The sequence below is a fragment of the Pseudochaenichthys georgianus genome, chromosome 24 (assembly GCF_902827115.2).
Source record: "Pseudochaenichthys georgianus chromosome 24, fPseGeo1.2, whole genome shotgun sequence".
Taxonomy (NCBI): Eukaryota; Metazoa; Chordata; class Actinopteri; order Perciformes; family Channichthyidae; genus Pseudochaenichthys; species Pseudochaenichthys georgianus.
This window is the reverse complement of record NC_047526.1, coordinates 6,864,570-6,884,816: the sequence shown is the minus strand read 5'-3', so window position 1 is coordinate 6,884,816 and position 20,247 is coordinate 6,864,570. Positions and strand designations below refer to the sequence as shown.

The 20,247-nt window shown below is 41.1% G+C and overlaps 1 protein-coding gene across 2 annotated transcripts in view; it reads right to left on the bottom strand.

Annotated features, from left to right (window-relative positions):
• The window catches only part of cd2ap (CD2-associated protein), a 128,749-nt gene that overhangs the window by 19,645 nt on the left and 88,857 nt on the right, over positions 1-20,247 (bottom strand). Inside the window, exons 11-15 of one of the 2 annotated variants that reach the window (XM_034075865.2) lie at positions 13,177-13,210; positions 10,060-10,122; positions 4,332-4,476; positions 3,947-4,056; positions 798-913 (exon numbers count right to left, since the gene is read on the bottom strand). In XM_034075865.2, the coding sequence (XP_033931756.1) occupies positions 798-913; positions 3,947-4,056; positions 4,332-4,476; positions 10,060-10,122; positions 13,177-13,210 (468 nt within the window). Of the gene's footprint in view, positions 1-797; positions 914-3,946; positions 4,057-4,331; positions 4,477-10,059; positions 10,123-13,176; positions 13,214-20,247 lie in introns of both variants that reach the window. The other variant, XM_034075864.2, reaches the window with a different exon arrangement.

Genomic DNA, 20,247 nt, shown 5'->3' with positions numbered 1-20,247 from the left:
GAGAACAGAGGATGTGTGATCAGGGTGGATATGCCAGTGTGAAGGGATATGTTTTGAGACGTGATTTGAAAATGGAGAGAGAGTCAATATTCTGGAGGTCAGGTGGGAGGGAGTTCCAGAGGGGGGGGGGGGGGGGGGTGCAGAGTGGCTGAAGGCTCTGGACCCCATGGTAGTTAAGCGGAAGGGTGGTGCAGTGATGTGGATGGAAGCAGAAGACCTGAGAGTGCGGGTGGGTGTGTTGGTGTGCAGGAGGTCGGAGAGGTACTGACTGAGGTGGTGGATAGACTTTAAGGTGAGGAGAAGAATCTTAAAATGGATACGGTATTCGACAGGCAGGCAGTGAAGCTGCTGAAGAGCAGGAGGGATGTGGTTAATGGAGGGGGTTCTGGTGATGATGCTGGCAGCAGAGTTCTGGACCAGTAGGGATTATTTACTGTATCATAATGTGAAATGCAGCCTAATCAAAGCCTACTTTGAATGAGGATGCAAAACTATGAAGATTATTATTTGAAAATATGCAGCAATACGATTAAAGGTGACGACAACATTAACGATATTCCAATATTTTAAATATAAGATGATATGTAGTCCCAATTTAATATTAAATAACCATAACATGAATACATTGTGTTGACATTTTTCCAACACCTGACTGTCAGTCTGAAACAGCAACATGACATTGTGTATATGACAATATGACATTGTGTATATGACACTGAAAATGCATCTGCAGGACCACAACAGTTCTCCACATGTTGCTTATCATCATCACTGTGTTTATCTGCGTGTTCTCTCACCGAGTTTCCTCCACCAAACTGTGCGGGCAGCCGTCTGCCAGGCATCTTTGGTCTGCTAGCGGTGGGGTGAGAGAGCTTCTCCGAGTTAGACGACAGCTCATCAAAACTCATCAGATCTGTGAGAAGAGGCAGACCACACGGAGACATGAGGAAGGAGCATTTCATCACTTGTACATGCCTTTCGTTCATCACCCTGCAACGAGGCAGGCAACGTGCAAACAACTGGAACTAAATAATTAAGTAAACAGAATGTTTGTCAACAAGAGAAATTGAGGACAACAGAGTACATAAAGATGTGGTATCACTAATATACTTATAGAAACAGCAATGCCTCATATAGGAAACATAATAATTGAGAAATGAAAGTTCTCTTTAAATGATGAGGGATTCCGTTTGATGTGTATCATCTATTTGTTTGCCATATTTATTGTATACTATGTTGAGAGAATACATGAATAATGAATTCAAATGTACATCGTGTGTCCTCGCTGCTTGTTCCGACACGCATTAAGGATAATGAAAAGTTCAAAGGCTTCATACACAGCGACAGGGTAGGTGCCTAACTTCCTGAATTGACGACTACTGGTATCCTAGAAAAATCTCAAGTCGAAAACAGTCCTAGTGCATCCAACAAAGTTAAACAGAGGAAAGAATCAATCACTCCCAAATGTATTGTACAGCACTGAAACCTTTTAGCAACAGCACTTTGCAGTACACAGAGCTAAAGTGCTGCTGGGAGAAAGCATTGCATGTGATTGCTGGATAGATTGATTTTTCATGTTTCACAAAAGGTGTCGGACTGTCCTCTGGTGAGCGCCGGGGGCTTTTCGCAGCGCTTTGTCACCTAAGAAAGAACTCTCAGATGAAAAACATTAAGAAAACTCCATTAAATCCGTGGAAGATTCTCTGCACCTTCTTCTTCCGCAGTTGTCAATAAACACTTTTCTCCCCCCACCCTCTCGCAAAACTGCAGCCTCTAAACTGTTTATCTGTTCAATGATGTCTGCGGCTCCCCTAACCAATGCTGTTTCACTAATAACGTTCTGTCTCCATCAGTGTACAACTCTGAATAAGACAATTAACAATCATTCAGTTGCTTTCTACAACATGAGTAGTAGATGGATGCATCATGAGAACAGATGGATGCATATATTGTACATACAGCACACACTGTACAAGTCGACCTCTGCATTTATCCCATTCTAGTACTAGGGCAGTGGTTCACAAACTTTTTATGTCAGGCCCCCTCTTTGGAGAAAAAAAAGTCGGGCCCCCCAACACAAATAGTCACGTAATGGGCCAAGTTAACATTTATTAAAATACATCAATATGAAAGTGAGCATTCCTTTAAAAATAAATAATAATAATCACTTTGCTTGAACAGTGATAATAAAACAATGCTCCATGAGTGTGCTCAAAAAAAAAAATACATAATACAATGGTGCAATCCCTTTGCTAGAACAATAAGTTAAAATACTTTGCCACTTTGCAATCTGTGCAAAAAAAAGAAAGAAAATGCTGATATTTGGCAGAAAAGTGTGTCTTAGCATTAGTGGCTGCAATGAGCCTGTGTTGCACATTTCTTCAAAACCGGGTTGCAGGCTCAGTGGCGGCGCCAGAGATTTATTTTGGGGGTGCTGTGGGGTAGCTTGATGTTTCATAGAGGGTGCTCAAACATTTAGGGTTTCCCATTAATGTACCTATAGTGGAATTTTCCACACGAAAATACAGTGTGACTGTTACAATGAAGGCTCGATAATCAGCTCACGGCATATAGGTGTAAGCAGGGGACAAGTGCTATTTTTATAGGTGGTGTGTGGACCTAACATCCTCTTGGGGGGTCCGGGGGCATGCTCCCCCGGGAAGATTTATTTTTTAAATATTGAAGTTAAAAGCATCAATCTGGTGCACTTTGAGAGCAAAATTAAGAGCTCTATGGATACCTCTCTCAACACCCATTTGAAACAGAACTGTAAACAGATTTACTTTTTCTTTATGGATATTTTACAAATCACTCCCCTTTATTCTTTTTTTACCGTTATAGTATTTCATACCTGTCTTTCATTTATTGTCTTATTTTTGTATAACTATAATGATCATATAAACGTGTGCCTCGGAAATAATGGTTTACATTAAATCGTGACCAAACCGTTTGAGACCCACTGAGATAACTTAGACTAAAGTTAACTATCTAAACACTGAGAGAGTCCTTTAGTTCACTGAGTCTCTCAGTCTGGCAGGAGAGGACGCTCCTCCACCTTGTTGTTGAAAAAGCTCCTTATATCCGTTAGCATAGCTCGCTAGCACCAGAAGCTAACAACAACGATCTCCGGTACCGGTGTGTGCTCTCTCGCACACAAAATTGCTCGTCACACACACCCACACCCCCACACACACACACAAGCTTGAATTAAACAGAGACTCAGACCTACTTGTACTATATCATATTATTTTCGATCAATAATTTTCCAAATTATGTTTTTTTGTTTTTCATAACCATTTTTCCTCATGTTCTCTCGCCCGGTCATGCCTCTGCGCCCCCCTCTTTGAGAAACACTGCACTAGGGGCATAGACTGTATATATAGAGTTGCTGAGAAGCCCAAAGTGGGCGGAGCCGGTCGGTGCAGTGTTGGCTGTGACGTCGGCATCTTTCGCCCATCTGCCCCCTCCTTATCCAAAAAAGGACAAAAGGCGGAGCTGCTGGAACATGCCTGACGAGCTCAAAGCTCCCCAGCTAGCTAAGGCTAACAAGCTAGGCTAACATGCTCAGTAGTGCTGCATGGAGTTGCTACTTGCTAGCCGGAAATTCTGCGATCTGTTGCTCCCCATCGATAGACTGTCGTCGCAGTTTACGTTGCTAAAGGTCCCAGTTATCCTCCTGTGTACTGCCGTGGTGCCTTGCTCATGGGCACTGCCTTGCCAGCCCACCCTCTGGTTCACAAGCCATGTCCCTACAGACTGAGCTACTGTCACCCCAAAAATCAATGTGGGTTTTAATGGAAGTCACACACATTATTTAATATTTGTGAAGCATTCTTTTTCAGCTCACCTTCTGTAGTTAAAAATCATGAATTGACCTAATATCAAGTAAAACAAATCACCCCAGTAATGTGGGCTTGGATAACCTGTAAGCGCACATTGTACATACCCACATCCGAGGACTTCTCCCCCCAGTCCCCAGACAGGGTTTTGGGTTTGGTGGGCAATGATGGCTCAAACTCTGATTTTGGTCGTGTGGAAGGCACCTCTCCATTGTGCCTAGAGACAAGAGGTACAAATAAAACAATTATGAAAAAACATTACTGTATACAGAGGAATCAAAAAGGTCAGTGCTGTCTAATTTCCAGGTCCTTCAACAGAACATTTCTAGGTAAAACCTTCATGTTTAAATGGATGAGTAATCATAAAATACAAGAGACAGGAGTGATGTGTGGGGGGAAAGACACTAGGGAAAAGGGTTCAGCGATGATCAGAAAGGCGCACAGCAGAATGGATGAACAGAAGCTGGACTAGGAGATGAATATTAGACTTACTTTGGCGATGGAGCGACAGGCTTGTCGGGCCTCTTTGGTGGGAGGCTCCCCGGCCTGCCTTTCCCAGGAGGGGGGACCGGCTTTTTGGGCGGGACCACTGGCGCTGCGGGCTTGGATGGCTTGTGTTCTAGTGTAGGCTTATCAACTGAAACAGAGGAAAACAGTGAGGAGATTTTTAAAAAGAAAGTTGGACCAAGCTTACATATAACAGAGTAAAGAGGAGAAATGGCTTTATTGTGGACAGTTTCAAAGAGAACATTCCAGCAATCATCTAGAATTACACACAGCAACTGAGGTACATTGTCAATTTGTTTTTGAGCAGCACTGAAACAACCAGGGCAAATTAATGTTCAACAAGCTTCTCTGCTGATAAAACGAGTCCGCGGCTGAACACAGCCTCCATGCTCTTTACAAAGTAATTATCTCAACGATTTTCATTTTAATAAATGTCTGTTAGGCAACAATGTATTGATGCATGAGGTTACACAATGGTGATTAAGCCTATGGACCATAATGAAAATCCAACGTAAGTTGTGTGACACGTTTTCCAAATCACTTGGTTGTGACTCAGCGTATTAGTATATTCATCACATTAGAATACTTTATTGACCACCCGGTAACAATTGCTCCATTTTAGGTTAAAATCAATTAAAAGATATATAAAAGTAAAAAAAGATATATAAAAAAAAAATGAAACAAGCATAAGATACAGTACTAAACTAAATAAACAAAAATCGCTCTTTTTTCTGCTATCAAGAAAAAGCAACCGCATAATGTCCAAATCGGCCAATTATAAACAAGGATTTGACTAAGCTGTGTACCAAGTAGTTATGAAAGAGGTTGTTATAGGTCTATTAAATAGAATCCCTGCCTTGTTGCACAGAAAACCATACAAATATTTCCACAGTTCATTATTTCCGTGGAGCTTTTGGAACCACAAGAAATCAAGACGTAGAAGAAAACAAGAGTGCTTGAGAAATAAATTTTTTCTGCTTTTCTATATATTTCTTTGTACACAACAAATAAATAGCCCTGCAATCACCGTTTTATTCAAATAATGCATAATCTGAGCATGTGATTGTATATCTGGGAGAGAAATCTGCCTGCCGCTCTGCCTTCATAGACCAAATAAAACTGAGTTTCATAACTCATAACTGAAGGAAATAAGATGGACATCACAGCAATCACTGTTATTTGTTTTTTTTTATACTTCTGACAGTTTATTTAATTGTTGATATCACACTCGGAAATGTATATAAATGTATACAATTACTGATACTTTATAAACTCCATGAATTCTCTAACTCAGGGGTTTTCAAAGTGTGGGAAGGTGAGCCTCCCCTCAGAGAACATAAGGCCAGCCGTGCCCCCCCTCCCAATTATTATTATTATTATAATTGTTGTTGTTGCTATAATGCAGAGGCATTCAATTGCATTTCAAAGAGGTCCAGTAAGAGAAAATGTCATTAAATGCTCTGTTTTTTCGCTGTCTACAGATGTAGCACCTCATTTCGGACTCCAGCTTACAGCTTCCTGCCTACGACCTGCCTAAGACCAGTATCGAGGAATGTTAAGCCCTCCCACTATTTTCCAAGAGGGCATTGCCAGATTTTCAATTTCAGGTTTTAACCAGGAGATGGCGCTTCATTCACAAATACAGAAAGACAACTTTCAGCACTTGCAGTTGTGTTTTGAAGAGCATTTGAACACATATTTTAGATCAAATAAAGTATATCTAATCTTGTAATTAAATAATATATAGTCTTTATATATTAAATAATCATAATAATAATAATGTAAATGTTTTAATGCTGTCAAAATTATCGCGTTAACGGTGGTAATTAATTTTTTGAATTAATTGCGTTAAAATATTTAACACATTTAACGCATGTGCAGAATGGCCCGCCCCATACATCCCACCAGTGGCAGCACCAGGGTATGGCTGGGGTAGGCTACACCCATACCAAGAAATAGCTTAAAAATGATGTTAAAGTAAGCAAAATAAAGTCCGCCAACTCGCGCGGAGTAAATTGCACAGACAGCAGTTAGTAATATTGATTTTAGTAGCCACTTGTCTGGAAATACCGAAGACCAGAAACGGTTTTGAAAACTTTTGTCACGTAGTGATCGTCTTCTCAATAGAACATCTTTGATAATGTCTTCTGGCCAATCAGAATCAAGATAACGCTGTGGTGTTGTTGCAGGAAGTCCCGACAGAGAATACTTTTGCTGTAGTACAGGGGTGCACATAACTGGTACGCAGGTTATGTGCTTAATCTGAAATGCGTACCGTCACTTGTGTCACAAAGCGCATTTGCGTACCGACGTACTTGTGAAGCTTTTCCAGAAGGCGGTTCGATCACCGGACGACAGAGTCGGTCTCCGTGTGCACAGACAGGGCTGCTGTTAACGGCGGTCTGTACAACGGAACTGTCCCAAAACTACGCCAACCGGCTGCGGAGGGAGACTCTCCCCCCCTTCACTGGAGAACTGCGCTAAAACAGCTGATCACAACATTTACGCTCTGTGGTCACGAAGTACTCCACTAGCAACATCGTGGATACATCCTTATATGCTCCCGGCAACACACTGAACGTCAACTTTGCGTCCTTATTACACTCACCCCTACTTTAGTGGGAACAATGAGTCTGCGTCTTTGATGCACACAGGAATAAACGCAGATCATCCTCTGGCTGCAGCCTGGACCGGCACTTGCTTTTGATCAAAGTCAATGCGTAAAACCCGCACTCACACAGGTAGGTGGAGGTGAAGGGAATGAGCACTTTTACAGCCTTTTTGGCGAGGTGGGGGAACCCGGTCTCCACAGACAGCCAAAAGTGCTGCCCCTTCCCTCAAGCTCTCTGACGCCCCCCAGGGGAGGCGTGCCTCACACTTTGAAAACCGCTGCTATAACTGATTCTATTTTTGGAGTCTTAAGAAGTCCGGGACACATCTGTTCAGCCATGAAAGAGAAAAATTGATCTTGATGTAGCTCGCAGTTAGTGATTGTCGGATCAGTTTTATGTGTGATTTCTATTCTCTATACTCTCAATCTAATTTGCATCTGAAAGGGAGGTTTAGCATGTTTAATACGTGTGGCTGAGATGAATGACTGATGCTAACTGACATCGCCTCGCCTGCAAGTTGGAAATGACATTTAATGAAATTGAGGCTAATATGCTTAGCTGGCACTGAGAATAAAAAGCCAGAGGGATGAAGGAGATAGTTTAAGAAGAGAGGGGATTCAGTTCAGCTGTTGATGGCGGAAGCAATAGGAAACTCGGTGGTTAAATGTACTTAAAGTTTGATGCTAAAAACAGGAATTGTATAATGATGTGACATAGAATCACTCTAATTGAGTCAAGCCGTTGCTGCCTTACAGTATGTACCTATCGCTGGATTGCCTTATTAGATTATATTTGACCAATACCATAATCATTATAAAATTGTTGTTGCTCCAAGAACATTATTTTCTTTAAATATTTTGGCTCATCTACTAACATTTCAGAATCAGGTGTGTTGCCTAGTAGTTTTACACATATAAGGAATTTGCTTTGGTAAGTTGTGAAAAAGGGACACATTAATTATAATATATATGCTTTATTAAAAATATAAAAAATGTATAATAATTATAAATATAAAAAGGGAACTAGTAGGAAAACAACGGTTTACTCAGAGAATTAGAATATATGGAGTATATCAGAATTTAAAGCGGAAGAGCTGTGCAGTTACAAAAAAGGTAGCATTGAACAGAAATGTGCAAAGTATACAGAGGAATATGCAGTCTGGAATATGAAGAATGAGTGGTTATGAACTCCTCTATAATTAATAATGTATCGGGAGAGAGAATAGTTTCAGAGTCACAGATTAGGCCTTGCTCAACAGCAGTTATCTTAATTTTCATATAGTTTTCAGGCTTTTCCAACAATAAGAACCTGCAGGCCGACTTTAATTTAACTCCACTACTGCCATTGGTGATATTAGAGATTCATATTTAAAATGTATTTTAATCCAACAAAGTTTCAGCCCGAAGTGAAACCCATGAAATTGCAACGGTTATTTGTACTTCCTGCCCTTTTCACTCACATGGCTGTAATATCACAACGGCACTGAATACAGCAATTCAAGTCTCAAAGAAGTATTATTAGAAAGTCCCTCTTATAATGCTTCTTTGAGAGTTTCATTACAGGGGAAGGAGGTAAGTGCTCAAAGGAAAAGGGCATATGCATCAATGTCTTGAGTACGATCATTATTTCACACTATGATACCAGGAAGGAGAACTGCATGAGCAACAGATGATGTACGCTGAAGCTTGGAGGTCGCTGATAGAAAAAGAGCAGAAAGAAGACCCTGAGGTAAAGAAGCAGGTGACTCACAGTGATGGAAGTAAAGTGTTTAGGTTCTTGTACTTAATACAGATCCGGAGAAATCTGCGTTATTATTGTCAATGTGTAGGCCATGGATGTATATAATATACATGTTCATTTCATATAATATCAAATGAACGTGTAGGCCAGAACATATTCAAATGTAAGCTGATATGAAGGAAAGAAACATAATGTGTGTGACTGTGAGATAAACGACACATAACAGCCTGTCAGAATAAACTCAGGTCTTTGAACTGTGTGTGTGTGTGTGTGTGTGTGTGTGTGTGTGTGTGTGTGTGTGTGTGTGTGTGTGTGTGTGTGTGTGTGTGTGTGTGTGTGTGTGTGTGTGTGTGTGTGTGTGTGTGTGTGTGCGTGCGCATGCGCACGTCTGGTGGTCAGCCCTGAGCGACAGAGCAGAGTAATTGCTACATTCCAATTAATAATGAAACCTCAAAATAACCACGTGTGTTTGCAGTGATGTTACACGTGTACATTTTTCAATGACTGACACATGTTCTTTGCATGTAAATGATTAGCCAAATCGCATTAAAAAAACCATCAAAATAGAGCTTGTTTATTAAAACATCACAGTGCTGGGTCGCCTGGATGTTCATGTGATTAACTCTTATCTCTCAAACGGTTTTATTTCAACATGTTATCTCTTAAATGCAAATATATGTCTTTAACTCTGTTGTTTTCAGGTCAGTGAAACGTATGACGCATATATGTTGTGTATAGATGGGGACAGGTGCTTGTAATTAATCAGCAAGATCATTATTGGGTATTATTAATGTACCGATTTTTTCATTTAATACTACGGTCAAAATGAATGAATTTGTTTTAGCTACACTCGTAGACATGACGTACATGTTATACTGCAACATTGTGAAAAACAAATCGGTACTGAATCTTCAGGAGGACGGCAAACATGTGTAACGGGCCGAAGGTGCAACGTGTTTGGCAAGAAACTTGAATGTGTAAAAGTTACTTTTTTGCCTTTAATATTAAATAACAAACTCGCTTACATTCTCTCTAACCATAACCCAGGATAAGACCATTTTTATTGAAGCATTTAAACTAATTATTTTGTTTATTCTCATGGAAAAGAACATCTGTTTCCGCGAACAACAGTGCTCTTAATTCAGTGCAGAGCATCAAGTTCAAACAAACACTCCCAAAGACAAAATGGAGACGAGATGGAAAATGGTCTCCGTGTCCGGCCTCCACAGGTCGATAGAGGAGTCAGTGGTGACACGGCAGTGCGTCAGGAAAAGAGTGCTCCAAAGTGGGAAAGATGTCAAAAAGAGAACATGAGATGCTAACGTGTGATATGTAGGGTGAGGAAAGGTGGAGGATCCTACCTCTGTCCTCTGGCCTGATGGGATGAGGCTTCTTGTCCACACTTGGAACCTCCGGCTTAAGTGCTGAAAAACGAAACATGGTCCGATCAACGTCACAACGTCTGTCTGTCACACACTTTCACACGCACAATTACACAAAGAGAACGGCTTTCTGACGCACACCAGCACACACAGCTCCAACAGGCTTCGAGAGACAGTTTCAGAATAATCATCTGTCCCATTCTGGCACATAATACTCTGCAGGTATCGCATCATTTCAGACGTCTCAGACATACAGATTGCAGCAAACGGCACCACGCGGCAGGAAGAAGGTCATGCACGCAAACATCCTGTGTCGACATGAAGGCAATGATGCAAGCGTCTGGTCTTTGTGCGGATAACCCTTTAACACTCGGAGCCATGAGACGATGCGTTTGACTTCATTAAACAGCAACTGGAGAACAGGGGGTTGGGACAGCGCTTTCCAGGGAAACCTTTTCTAAGTATTGACTAGAACAATTCCGGCCTTTGTTTGACGCACGCAGTGACTTTGAAAATGCCTGCCCTGGAGATTTAATTCCCAAGAAAGGACAGAAAAAAAAAATATTTCAATGCTAGGATTAAAATCTCGTTTTAAATGGGCCCGATTGAATGTGTTGTGGTTTAGGGCTGCAGCAAACGACTCATTTGATAATAATATTTCACATCAACAGAAACAACAATGGTTTAACAAATCGTATTAAATAATGTGATGACAGAACTGTAAACAGAATAGCTGAAACTTTAACAAAATAAATAACTCCGTTACCTCTAATCGTTAACCCATGCTTGTATCATTTTGTTAACTCCGTGTGTTGCTGACGTGGAAACGTTACTCGTGGATGGGGGCGCTACAGAGCTACGAGAAAGACGGGGGGGCTACAGAGCTACGAGAAAGACGGGGGGGCTACAGAGCTACGAGAAAGACGGGGGGGCTACAGAGCTACGAGAAAGACGGGGGGGCTACAGAGCTACGAGAAAGACGGGGGGGCTACAGAGCTACTAGAAAGACAGTCGAACCCGGTGCATTTCTCCGTCTGAATGTGGTGCACATCCCCACCGTGTGTGTGTTGCTGCATGTAGCAGCTGCGTGTGTGTAAACTGTCCGCCCCCTCGCACACAGACGGGGAGAGAGATCTCGTCTGGATTGGAAAGATCGAAAATACACCATAGACGCATTTCTTTGTCTTTTTGCATATTAGAAACAAGTTGGCGACACTAAGACTGCGATATAATGTTTAGCAATAATACATATGACATATATTGTTTAAATGTCTCCAGTACCGATAAAAAGACCGATAACGTTGGAGCTTAACGGCGTGTAAAACACACGTGATGACGTCAAAACGAATCGACGACTGAATTAGTTGGCAACTAATTTGGTCATCGATTTTAATCGATTAGTTGTTGCACGCCTATTGTGGTTGTCCCTTTCCTGTAGTGTGTTATATAGGTTTGTGTGCACTATGTCACCCTCGTTGTTCTATTGGCTAGTGCTCCAACACATAGTCTGTGGTAGGCTAAGGGACAGGACATCTCTAAGCCGTTGATCAGAGCAGAGTGGGCTCTGGTTTCAGACAGAGGGTGAAAAGAGGTGCTGCAGCACAGGCAGTGTGATACAAATAAAGAGCTTTTTGAACATTAAAGCATGGAGACATGTCCCAGTAGAGACACTACATACTACTATGAACCTGAAATGAGCATTGTGTCCTACTTAAATTATCCTGATACCAAAACGTTCCTGAAACACTTCTAGTTCCACCTCATTCTAAAGTAAAATGATTACAACGTTGACTAACAAATTCACAATAGAAGCATATGATGAAGCGTTCCCCAAATTCTACAAATGAATGTAAATACACGTAAAACGTTTTTCTGCCTCTTTTATTTCAAGGTGCTGGATTAGCTTTATTCCTCTGAAGTCAAACATCCCAACATGTTCCTGCATGTGTTGACTCTACTCGTGACAGACACCGGCTCTTACCTGCCTCTAGCAAAGTCCTTCTGGTACTGTCCAAATGAAATCAGCTAATGGAGTTCACATATTTTCAAAATCGCCTGATCCTGATATAGCTTTTTTTCAGGCATAAGGGGACAGAACCATTATAATCCTTTTGGAGCTACACTTCAAATAACTATATTTATGAAAGTATAAACAAATGAGATTCACTCATCTTATAATTGTGACAGAAATTGGAAGCAATTCAAGGATTACATCATGAATGCAGTAACTTGTCTCTTTTTCTATCTTTGGTAAAAGTCAGATAAGATAATTGGGATAAGATAAGTCGGTATTTATGTTGTGCAACACACTGTATAGAATGTCCACGTAAAGCACGTCTTGTATTTTTCTCCTTTTTGTTTTATTTTTATATATTTTTGTGGCTGTTTTATGGTCCAAAAAAGCCCATTAAAATATGTTATATATAATTATAAAACTGGTTTATGGGCACATTTCTAGAACGTATCATGTAATAGCTCAGTACCACAAAGAAGTGATTAATGTATACACTATTTGTTTATCCTTTTTTTTATGGTCGATTTCCACCTTTCAAAATATTTGTGGTAATTACCAACCATCATAAAAGCAGTGAAGATCTGGTAGAGTGGTCACTTAACCTTCATGATACAGCAGCTAATAGTCTTCTTATATGCAGCTCTCAGAGTTCATCATATCCTTGTTTATAAAGTCCATGCTCTGTTCTACTGGTATTCTCTGATGTGATTCAAACACTATCGATAAATAACGATCACACACTCTGATTCAAGTCCGTCATATTCTACTTCCAGACGGACAGAATTGAGATAATTGCCCAGGTAATTTACGACTCCCTGAAGCTTTAATATTCAAGGTTGGTAGAAAAAACAAATGTATGTCAAAGGAAATAATGGATTACCATGAAATGTGCTGTGGCTTCAAAGTAGTAAGAGACTTCAATTCTGCATCTTCTGAAGCAGTATGAGGTGCATGTGTTCAGAGTGAGCTTAAGTAGTGAGAACGGGGAGCTCCACTGAAAGATACATGGAGTAGCACCACTTCCAGCTATAGCATTGAGTTGATAGCCTTTAATGAGCAGCAGGAAGTCAAGTGTTACTCACCGATGCTTTTTGAAGGCGGAGGTGGCTTCTTCGGCTTCTGGCAGGAAGAGAGGGATACATGGACAAATAGGTCAGAATGCCAGACATCTATCATCTTAAAAACCAAAGCTGACATAAAGGAGAAAGGCAAAGCAATTAAGGTTTGGTCCATAGAAGGAACATGTGTAGCCTGGAAATGTATGCTTGATGAATATTAATTAAAAAAGGGAAAAAAAGTAGTAGTTTCGCTTATTTTGTGAAGATCTTGAATCCCCCTGAATTTGAATACATTTAAAATATTTACTAAACATTTGAAATACTATGTAATAACAATCACCTATCAAATTAAACATGTATACTGTAACAAATGTATTGTCTAGTATTCAAAGATAGCAAAGTGGTTGCAGAAGAAAGGATTGAACAATGAACCTTTCTTTAATCCTTTCCTCTTGAACCTCTTTGCTATCTTTGCATACAACACAACACATCTGTTACAGTATACACGTTTAGATGGCTTTTTTTAATATAGGTTTCACCAGTAATACATAAGAATCAGAGAAAACACAATAGAAAGGAATTGTCTATACTTTCAGATCAGTTACTTGAAGAAAGTTGAGACTCTTTGAGTAAGTCAGCTGCTTTTCGCTTTGTGGTCTTTTGTATTTGTTTCTGTACCCCATGAAGGGTTAATGTCTCGTGTTAACTTTTTAATAAATGCCAATAACAATTTCCTTCATTGGAACATCTTTAAATAAGGTCACATGCACCCGTGGCAGTAGCTGATGATTATCTGTTTTGATTGGCTATGTGACTGGAAGACATGTCGGGTAAATCTGAAGGCTGTCTGTCATTGCATTTAAAAGGATTCAAAGACTGCTTCAGGGTGATCTAACGTTATATTAAAGTAATTCAAAGCACGTGTTCTCAACTCCCATATGTCAGGAGCAGATACTGCTGCTGCAAGAGCTTTCTTCAAGGTCCATAAATGAAATCTATGAAGGTAGATATGGTGTAAAACCTGATGTGAGCACTTGCAGAAAAAAGATCTGAGCTTGTGTGCATACATTTGCACTTGTATAAAATATCCACGTATCTGTGAACCAAATTTGAAGTCATAGAAGAAAAAACGTTTTGTCGCTTGTAGAAAAAAATGAACTTAGTGATGAAATGTTCACTTGCAGAAAAAAAAATATTTTTAAAATATATTTTCCATTACAACTGCAACTTTATTTATTACAACCTCTCAAATCAGTCATTACAACTTGACGAATCTGCAGTCTTGACTTTTGCGACACTTCTTGCGATAAATGTGTCGCAAAAGTAATTTTACCCTGTAGATGTGGGGGGAGGGGGGGGGGTTGGAGCCAAGGGGCGGAGCTATCAGAACGAGGAGGCGCAACCTCGAGTCAGTCGCACAGCCATGTCAGGTCGAACCGGATGACTGCGGGGCCCTGCATGTTGCCCATTTCACACCAACGCGGTTCCAGGGCCGGTTCGGAGCTTGTGGCTGATAAGCACCGTTTTTTCCTGTTCACGCCGCAGCGGAGACGGCTCTTTTCCCCGAAAACCGGTTCTTACCAAGCTCGAAAAAAGTGTCGGTCTAGGCAAGAACCGCATACGTCACTCTTACGTCGGTGGGGGGCAAGATTAACCTGAACTAACAGTTTATGGAGAGTAGCCTACGGCAAATACAAGTTGAAACAAGCAGTAGCGCTGAGCAAAGTGACTAGAACCACACACTGTTAACAAAAACACACTTTATAAAGTCAGGCAACACCAACCAGTAACCAGGCTTCGTATGATTCTGTTTATTTGACCATCCGTTCGCTGTTACTGATCATTGTGGAGGGGGCAGACGTTTTGTTTTATAGCAGCTATCAGATGGAATCAATACATGGGCTGCACTGTTGTCATGTCCGACTATCACAAGTAGAATCATAATGAAAAATACGCCGGTAAAATGTGCCTGTAGAAAACGGCTTATGCCACAAGTTATAGCAACAAGCTACAAGTAGCCTTGTCAAGATAGTCAGTTTAGCTTCGGTTGCTATGCTAACATCGCCCATTTTATACCAGAGAAACTTTCATAACAGCGTTGTGATGCCAAATAGCGTCAATTCAGACTGACACACATTCACTTGTGGGGAATTGAATAGAATAGAATTCCTTTATTGTCATCGCACCAGGTACAACGACATTTAAAAAAGCAATCCTCACAGTGCATTTCCACATAAAACTAATAAATATATATCTATATAAACATATACACATTAAACATGCTCACACATCCATACCAACATGCATACATGCCCGCGCATTATTTAAATACAGTTTACAATATAAAAAAACACAGGGATGATATTTTGCATCTCTGATGTCGATCAGTTAATAAGTTAATAAAACTATTAAAAAGTAGTGCAGTTGGAAGTTGTAACTGTTCAGTTCAGCGTTTGACGGTGTTCAGCTCTCGTATGGCTCTGGGGTAGAAACTGTTTTTCAGTCGGTTTGTTCTTGATTGAATTGACCTGTAGCGTCTACCGGAGGGCAGAAGAGCAAACAGGAAGTGTCCAGGGTGTGAAGAGTCTGCAATTGTTTTGCCTGCTCTGTTGAGGCAACGTTGGCTGAAGAGTTCCTCCAGAGAAGGCAGTGAGCAGCCGATGACCTTCTGGCCTGTGTTGATGATCCTCTGAAGGGCTTTCCGGTCCTTTTCTGAGCACACCACGTGGTTAGGCAATATGCCAGCACGAATTGATAGCACATTGGGGATATGTATCAGCTGCTTGTGTGACAGTCAGCCAGTGAATACTTTACAGCGGTCGGTAAATGCCGCTGTAACACATTAATAAACAATGAACCACGGCACTCTGGAGAAAAGTACAAGGTTGGAGAAGTAGTTATTTAATTGAATCTGGCTTTGTATGATTAAAAGTAGTCGATACACACGATCATCGACCCGACGCAGTCCCCCATTGTTGTTGTGAGCGAAGCACGGAGGCGGAGGTATTACCCATGTCCTTTATTGTGATCAAAAAATGGCGGGTAATAATAAGGGCAGTAAAAGTTAACACGTTAATAGCAGAGTAAGGCGATTTCCTTTTATCGCCACTATTTATTTTGGTGCGCATTAACACATTCACGTTGTGTGACACTCAGCCAGTGCTGCAACTTGCAAGATCTGGAAGCAATGAAGCAGCAACGTTGTGAAAGAGAAGTTCAGCTTTAAAGCCCCGCCAGATGGTTCTCTCAACAACAACAACAACAACAACAACATAGTTATAAGTTAGCACCGGAGTACATTGAGTCTCAAACCCCACTCGCTGGCTAAGATTACGGCTGAGTGGCTACAACTTGCAGGCCTTAAATTAACTTAAAATAGTCTTTAGTTTGGATTGTTGCAATAATATTTTAATTACCACTAACTGTTGGCAATTCAAGTCTACTCAATAAGTGGGTAATTATATAAACACTAAAGATACTGTGTTTTTTTGGGGAATGTTTGCTCATCCAGTTTGTGAGAGGAAGGACAGGGACTGCACTGTGTCTAATTGTAACTACATGTGTGCATACAAAGTTAATTATTAGTGTCTTGCAAACACGGTGAGCGTATATTAGATGAGCAACATTACTCAGATTAACTAAGTTGAATCTGTGACTGACACAGTTTAACCAATAAGGAAACATCTTCTGCCTCAAAGGCAGTATTTATTAAAGGGCTGTTGCACAAAATACAACCGTTTAGTGATTGTCCTCCTTCTGACTTACATGCCGTGTGTGAGAACGCTGTTTTTGACATTGAACGACTTGGACATCTTAAACATCAAATAGAGTCAAAGACCCCATGGGCTGAATAATTAACAATGACATACTGATTGCTGACATCTATTAAATATCAAGCCATTTACAACCCAATGATATGATATAACCCTGGTGGGCCTCGCCTGACACTGAGTCACATACACAGGAATATGCACACATAAATCACATCCTGCCACAGGGGTACATATTTTCACAACATACAGCAACACAACTTTCAATTATTTATTTTTAGCATTAAAAAGCAATTTCCTTCATCATGAGAGTCTGTTTCTGCAGAGGTTGACATGCTAGTTAATATGTATTTGTTCTAGCTGTATCTGTATAATTAGCCATACCTATATATGGTGTATATATTAGGAATTGGAATACAGTCCTTGACTTTCCTTCTTTGTCAACAACATTAAGGACCCAGCACAAAGTGTTCAAGGGCTGACTTGATGGAGTGTATTGAGTCTTAATTCCATTGGCATTAGATCAATATGTTGCTTAAACAATGTCTAACTGAGTCACAGCTCAGTGAAGTAGCACAGCTTGAATAACTGAGACTCGAGAGCAATATACAATAATGAACAAGGACCACTTCACAAGTTATATGAACTCTGACCACATCACCCCACTTCTGGCCTCATTACACTGGCTTCCAATTCAGTTCCGAATTGATTTTAAACTCCTTTTATTTGTTTTCAAAGCCTTAATGGGCTGGCTCTGTTTTATATAACCGAACTCCTCCAGAGCCACACCCTTTGCAGCGCTTTAAGGTTGGCTGACCAGCTGCTGCTGATACTGCCCAAGACCAGGCTCAAAACCCGAGGGGACCGAGCCTTTGCAGCAGCTGGGCCTAGGCTCTGGAACAGTCTGCCGCTCCATGTGAGGTCGGCCCAGACACTAGAGAGGCTTCTCAATACTCAAATTTCCCCTCCTCGACTCCTCGGTCCTCCGGTAGTGACCCGGAAATGAATTTCAGCGCGCCATTTTGAAGGACGTCTCATTTCTCTAAATGCACACCGAGGACCGAGGATCGAGCGTCGAGGAGGCTCTCTGGAGGAGCTATAACCGAGGATACACTGATGGTTCCTCCACGGCTCCTCCGCGGATGCATTTCCGGGAACGGTGGAGGCGTGACACACGGCCGGACTTATCTCAGCCAATGACAGCTCTGCATGCATCCCCTGGATATTATTTTAGAAACTGCTCTCATCGCAACGCGATGTTTACAGTGAGAACAGCTGTGAGGTCCTGCAGAAAGCAGAGCAGTGTGTAAAATAAATATCACTCAGTATAACAGACCTACTCTCTTTATTTGCTTTAGTTTAGTAGATATCTACAAACAAAGAGTCGATATTTTTCTAAGAACATTTAGTGCTTCACATAATAAAATACACAACGGCTGTAGCCTGATTATGCTTTAGGAGCTTAGGTGTGTATGGTACAGTGTGTAGGTGTGTGTGTGTGTGTGTGTGTGTGTGTGTGTGTGTGTGTGTGTGTGTGTGTGTGTGTGTGTGTGTGTGTGTGTGTGTGTGTGTGTGTGTGTGTGTGTGGTACAGTGTGTAGGTATGTCCTGTACAGTGTGTAGGTGTGTGTGTGGTACAGTGTGTGTGCAGATGCGGCGGACAGACAGGTCTCAGTTGGTTTGGTGTCCTCTGCTTACTTTTAATACAACTTTTGGCCCGTAATTTCAATTCCCCATTTCAGCGACCAGAGAGAGAGGGGGGGGGGGGGGGGATATATCCAGTCTCTGATTGTGTTACGTTATTATGAGAGTGCTCTCATACTTTAAATTGCATATATTTATATAAATATATTTGTGTGTGTGTGTCCGCATCTGTAGCCTGTTATTGTCTCATTATACCGCACTCTCAATGAATTCAAGGTAAATATGTGGGGGAACAATGTTCAGCTGATCTAACAGAGATTATAAAATATGACAAAACACTCGACAGCTGATGCAGCTGTTGCCACGTCATAATGAACGGACGTCGCTTTAATATGACCGCTCAGAGGAGAGGAGTTCTCATTTCTTTAAACGTCTGCTGCTTCCCCTCCTCTTTCCCCGGTTCCCCTCCTCGGTCCTCCGCTCGCATCTCCTGTGGGCGGGTCTAAGTCTCGAGGAGGGGAGTCGAGGAGGGGAGTCGAGGAGGGGAAATTTGAGTATTGAGAAGCCTCTTAGGTTTTTTTTTAATCCTCCCTGAAGGCAAGGCAAGTTTATTTATATAGCGCCTTTCAACACAAGGCAATTCAAGGTGCTTTACAAAAATGAAAGACATTCAGACAAAGGCATTTAAAAACAGTCATTAAAAAGAACAACAAATAAAGCAGTAATTTGCGGTGAAATGATCTCTTACAGTGCCAGGGAACATAAGCAGCGAATACAGAGAGAACTTGAGCTGATGGACAGAACCCGTCATCTCCTGGTCCCGTTCTTCAGACGGAGAGACTCAAGCTCCAAACTGAATTCGATCTTATTTCCACGAACAAAGCAGAGTTTGTTTTAAGGCGCACAAAGAGTACCTATTATGAATATGGGGACAAGGCCAGCCGACCGCTAGCGTTACAACCAAAGCATCAATCTGCCTCACGTTGTATTACAGATTCGGAAATCCCCCCACACAATAGTTACAGACCCAAAGGAGATAAATAATGTTTTCGCTTCCTACTATTCTAATCTTTACCAATCAGAGGCTCCACCTGACAACATCTTAATGGAACTTATAATTTAATAATTATAATTTGGACTTCCCTATGATCAACGAAACAAGTAAAAGGAATCTAGATGCTCCACTCAGTTTAAAGGAGGTTACAGACAGCAAGGCACCGGGCCGGACGGCTTCCCAGCTGACTTTGTAAAGAAATGCTCTGATCAACTGGCTCCTTTGCTATTGGATACGTTCAACGACTCCTTAGAGCAGGGGTGCCCACACTTTTGTGGCTGGTGAGCTACTTTTGAAATGACCAGCTCACCGAGGTCTACCGACCAAAAATAAAATCCCAAATTGCAAGGGTTGCTGAAAAACACGTTTTATTTATACATGGGATAACAATAGGGCTGCAACAAACGACTCATTTGATAATCGATTAATCTATCGATTAATGAAACGATTAATCGACTATTCGGACTATTACTGTATGCCTTGCACAATTTCTCAAACGCTCTTCTTTAGCCACAACTTTTAGATTTAGCTTGAGGTTGTTTTAGGAATGTGGAAACTAAAAATGAAGACAATAAAGATGAATACTTGATTCAAAAATACATATATTATTAAATTAACTTAACAAATT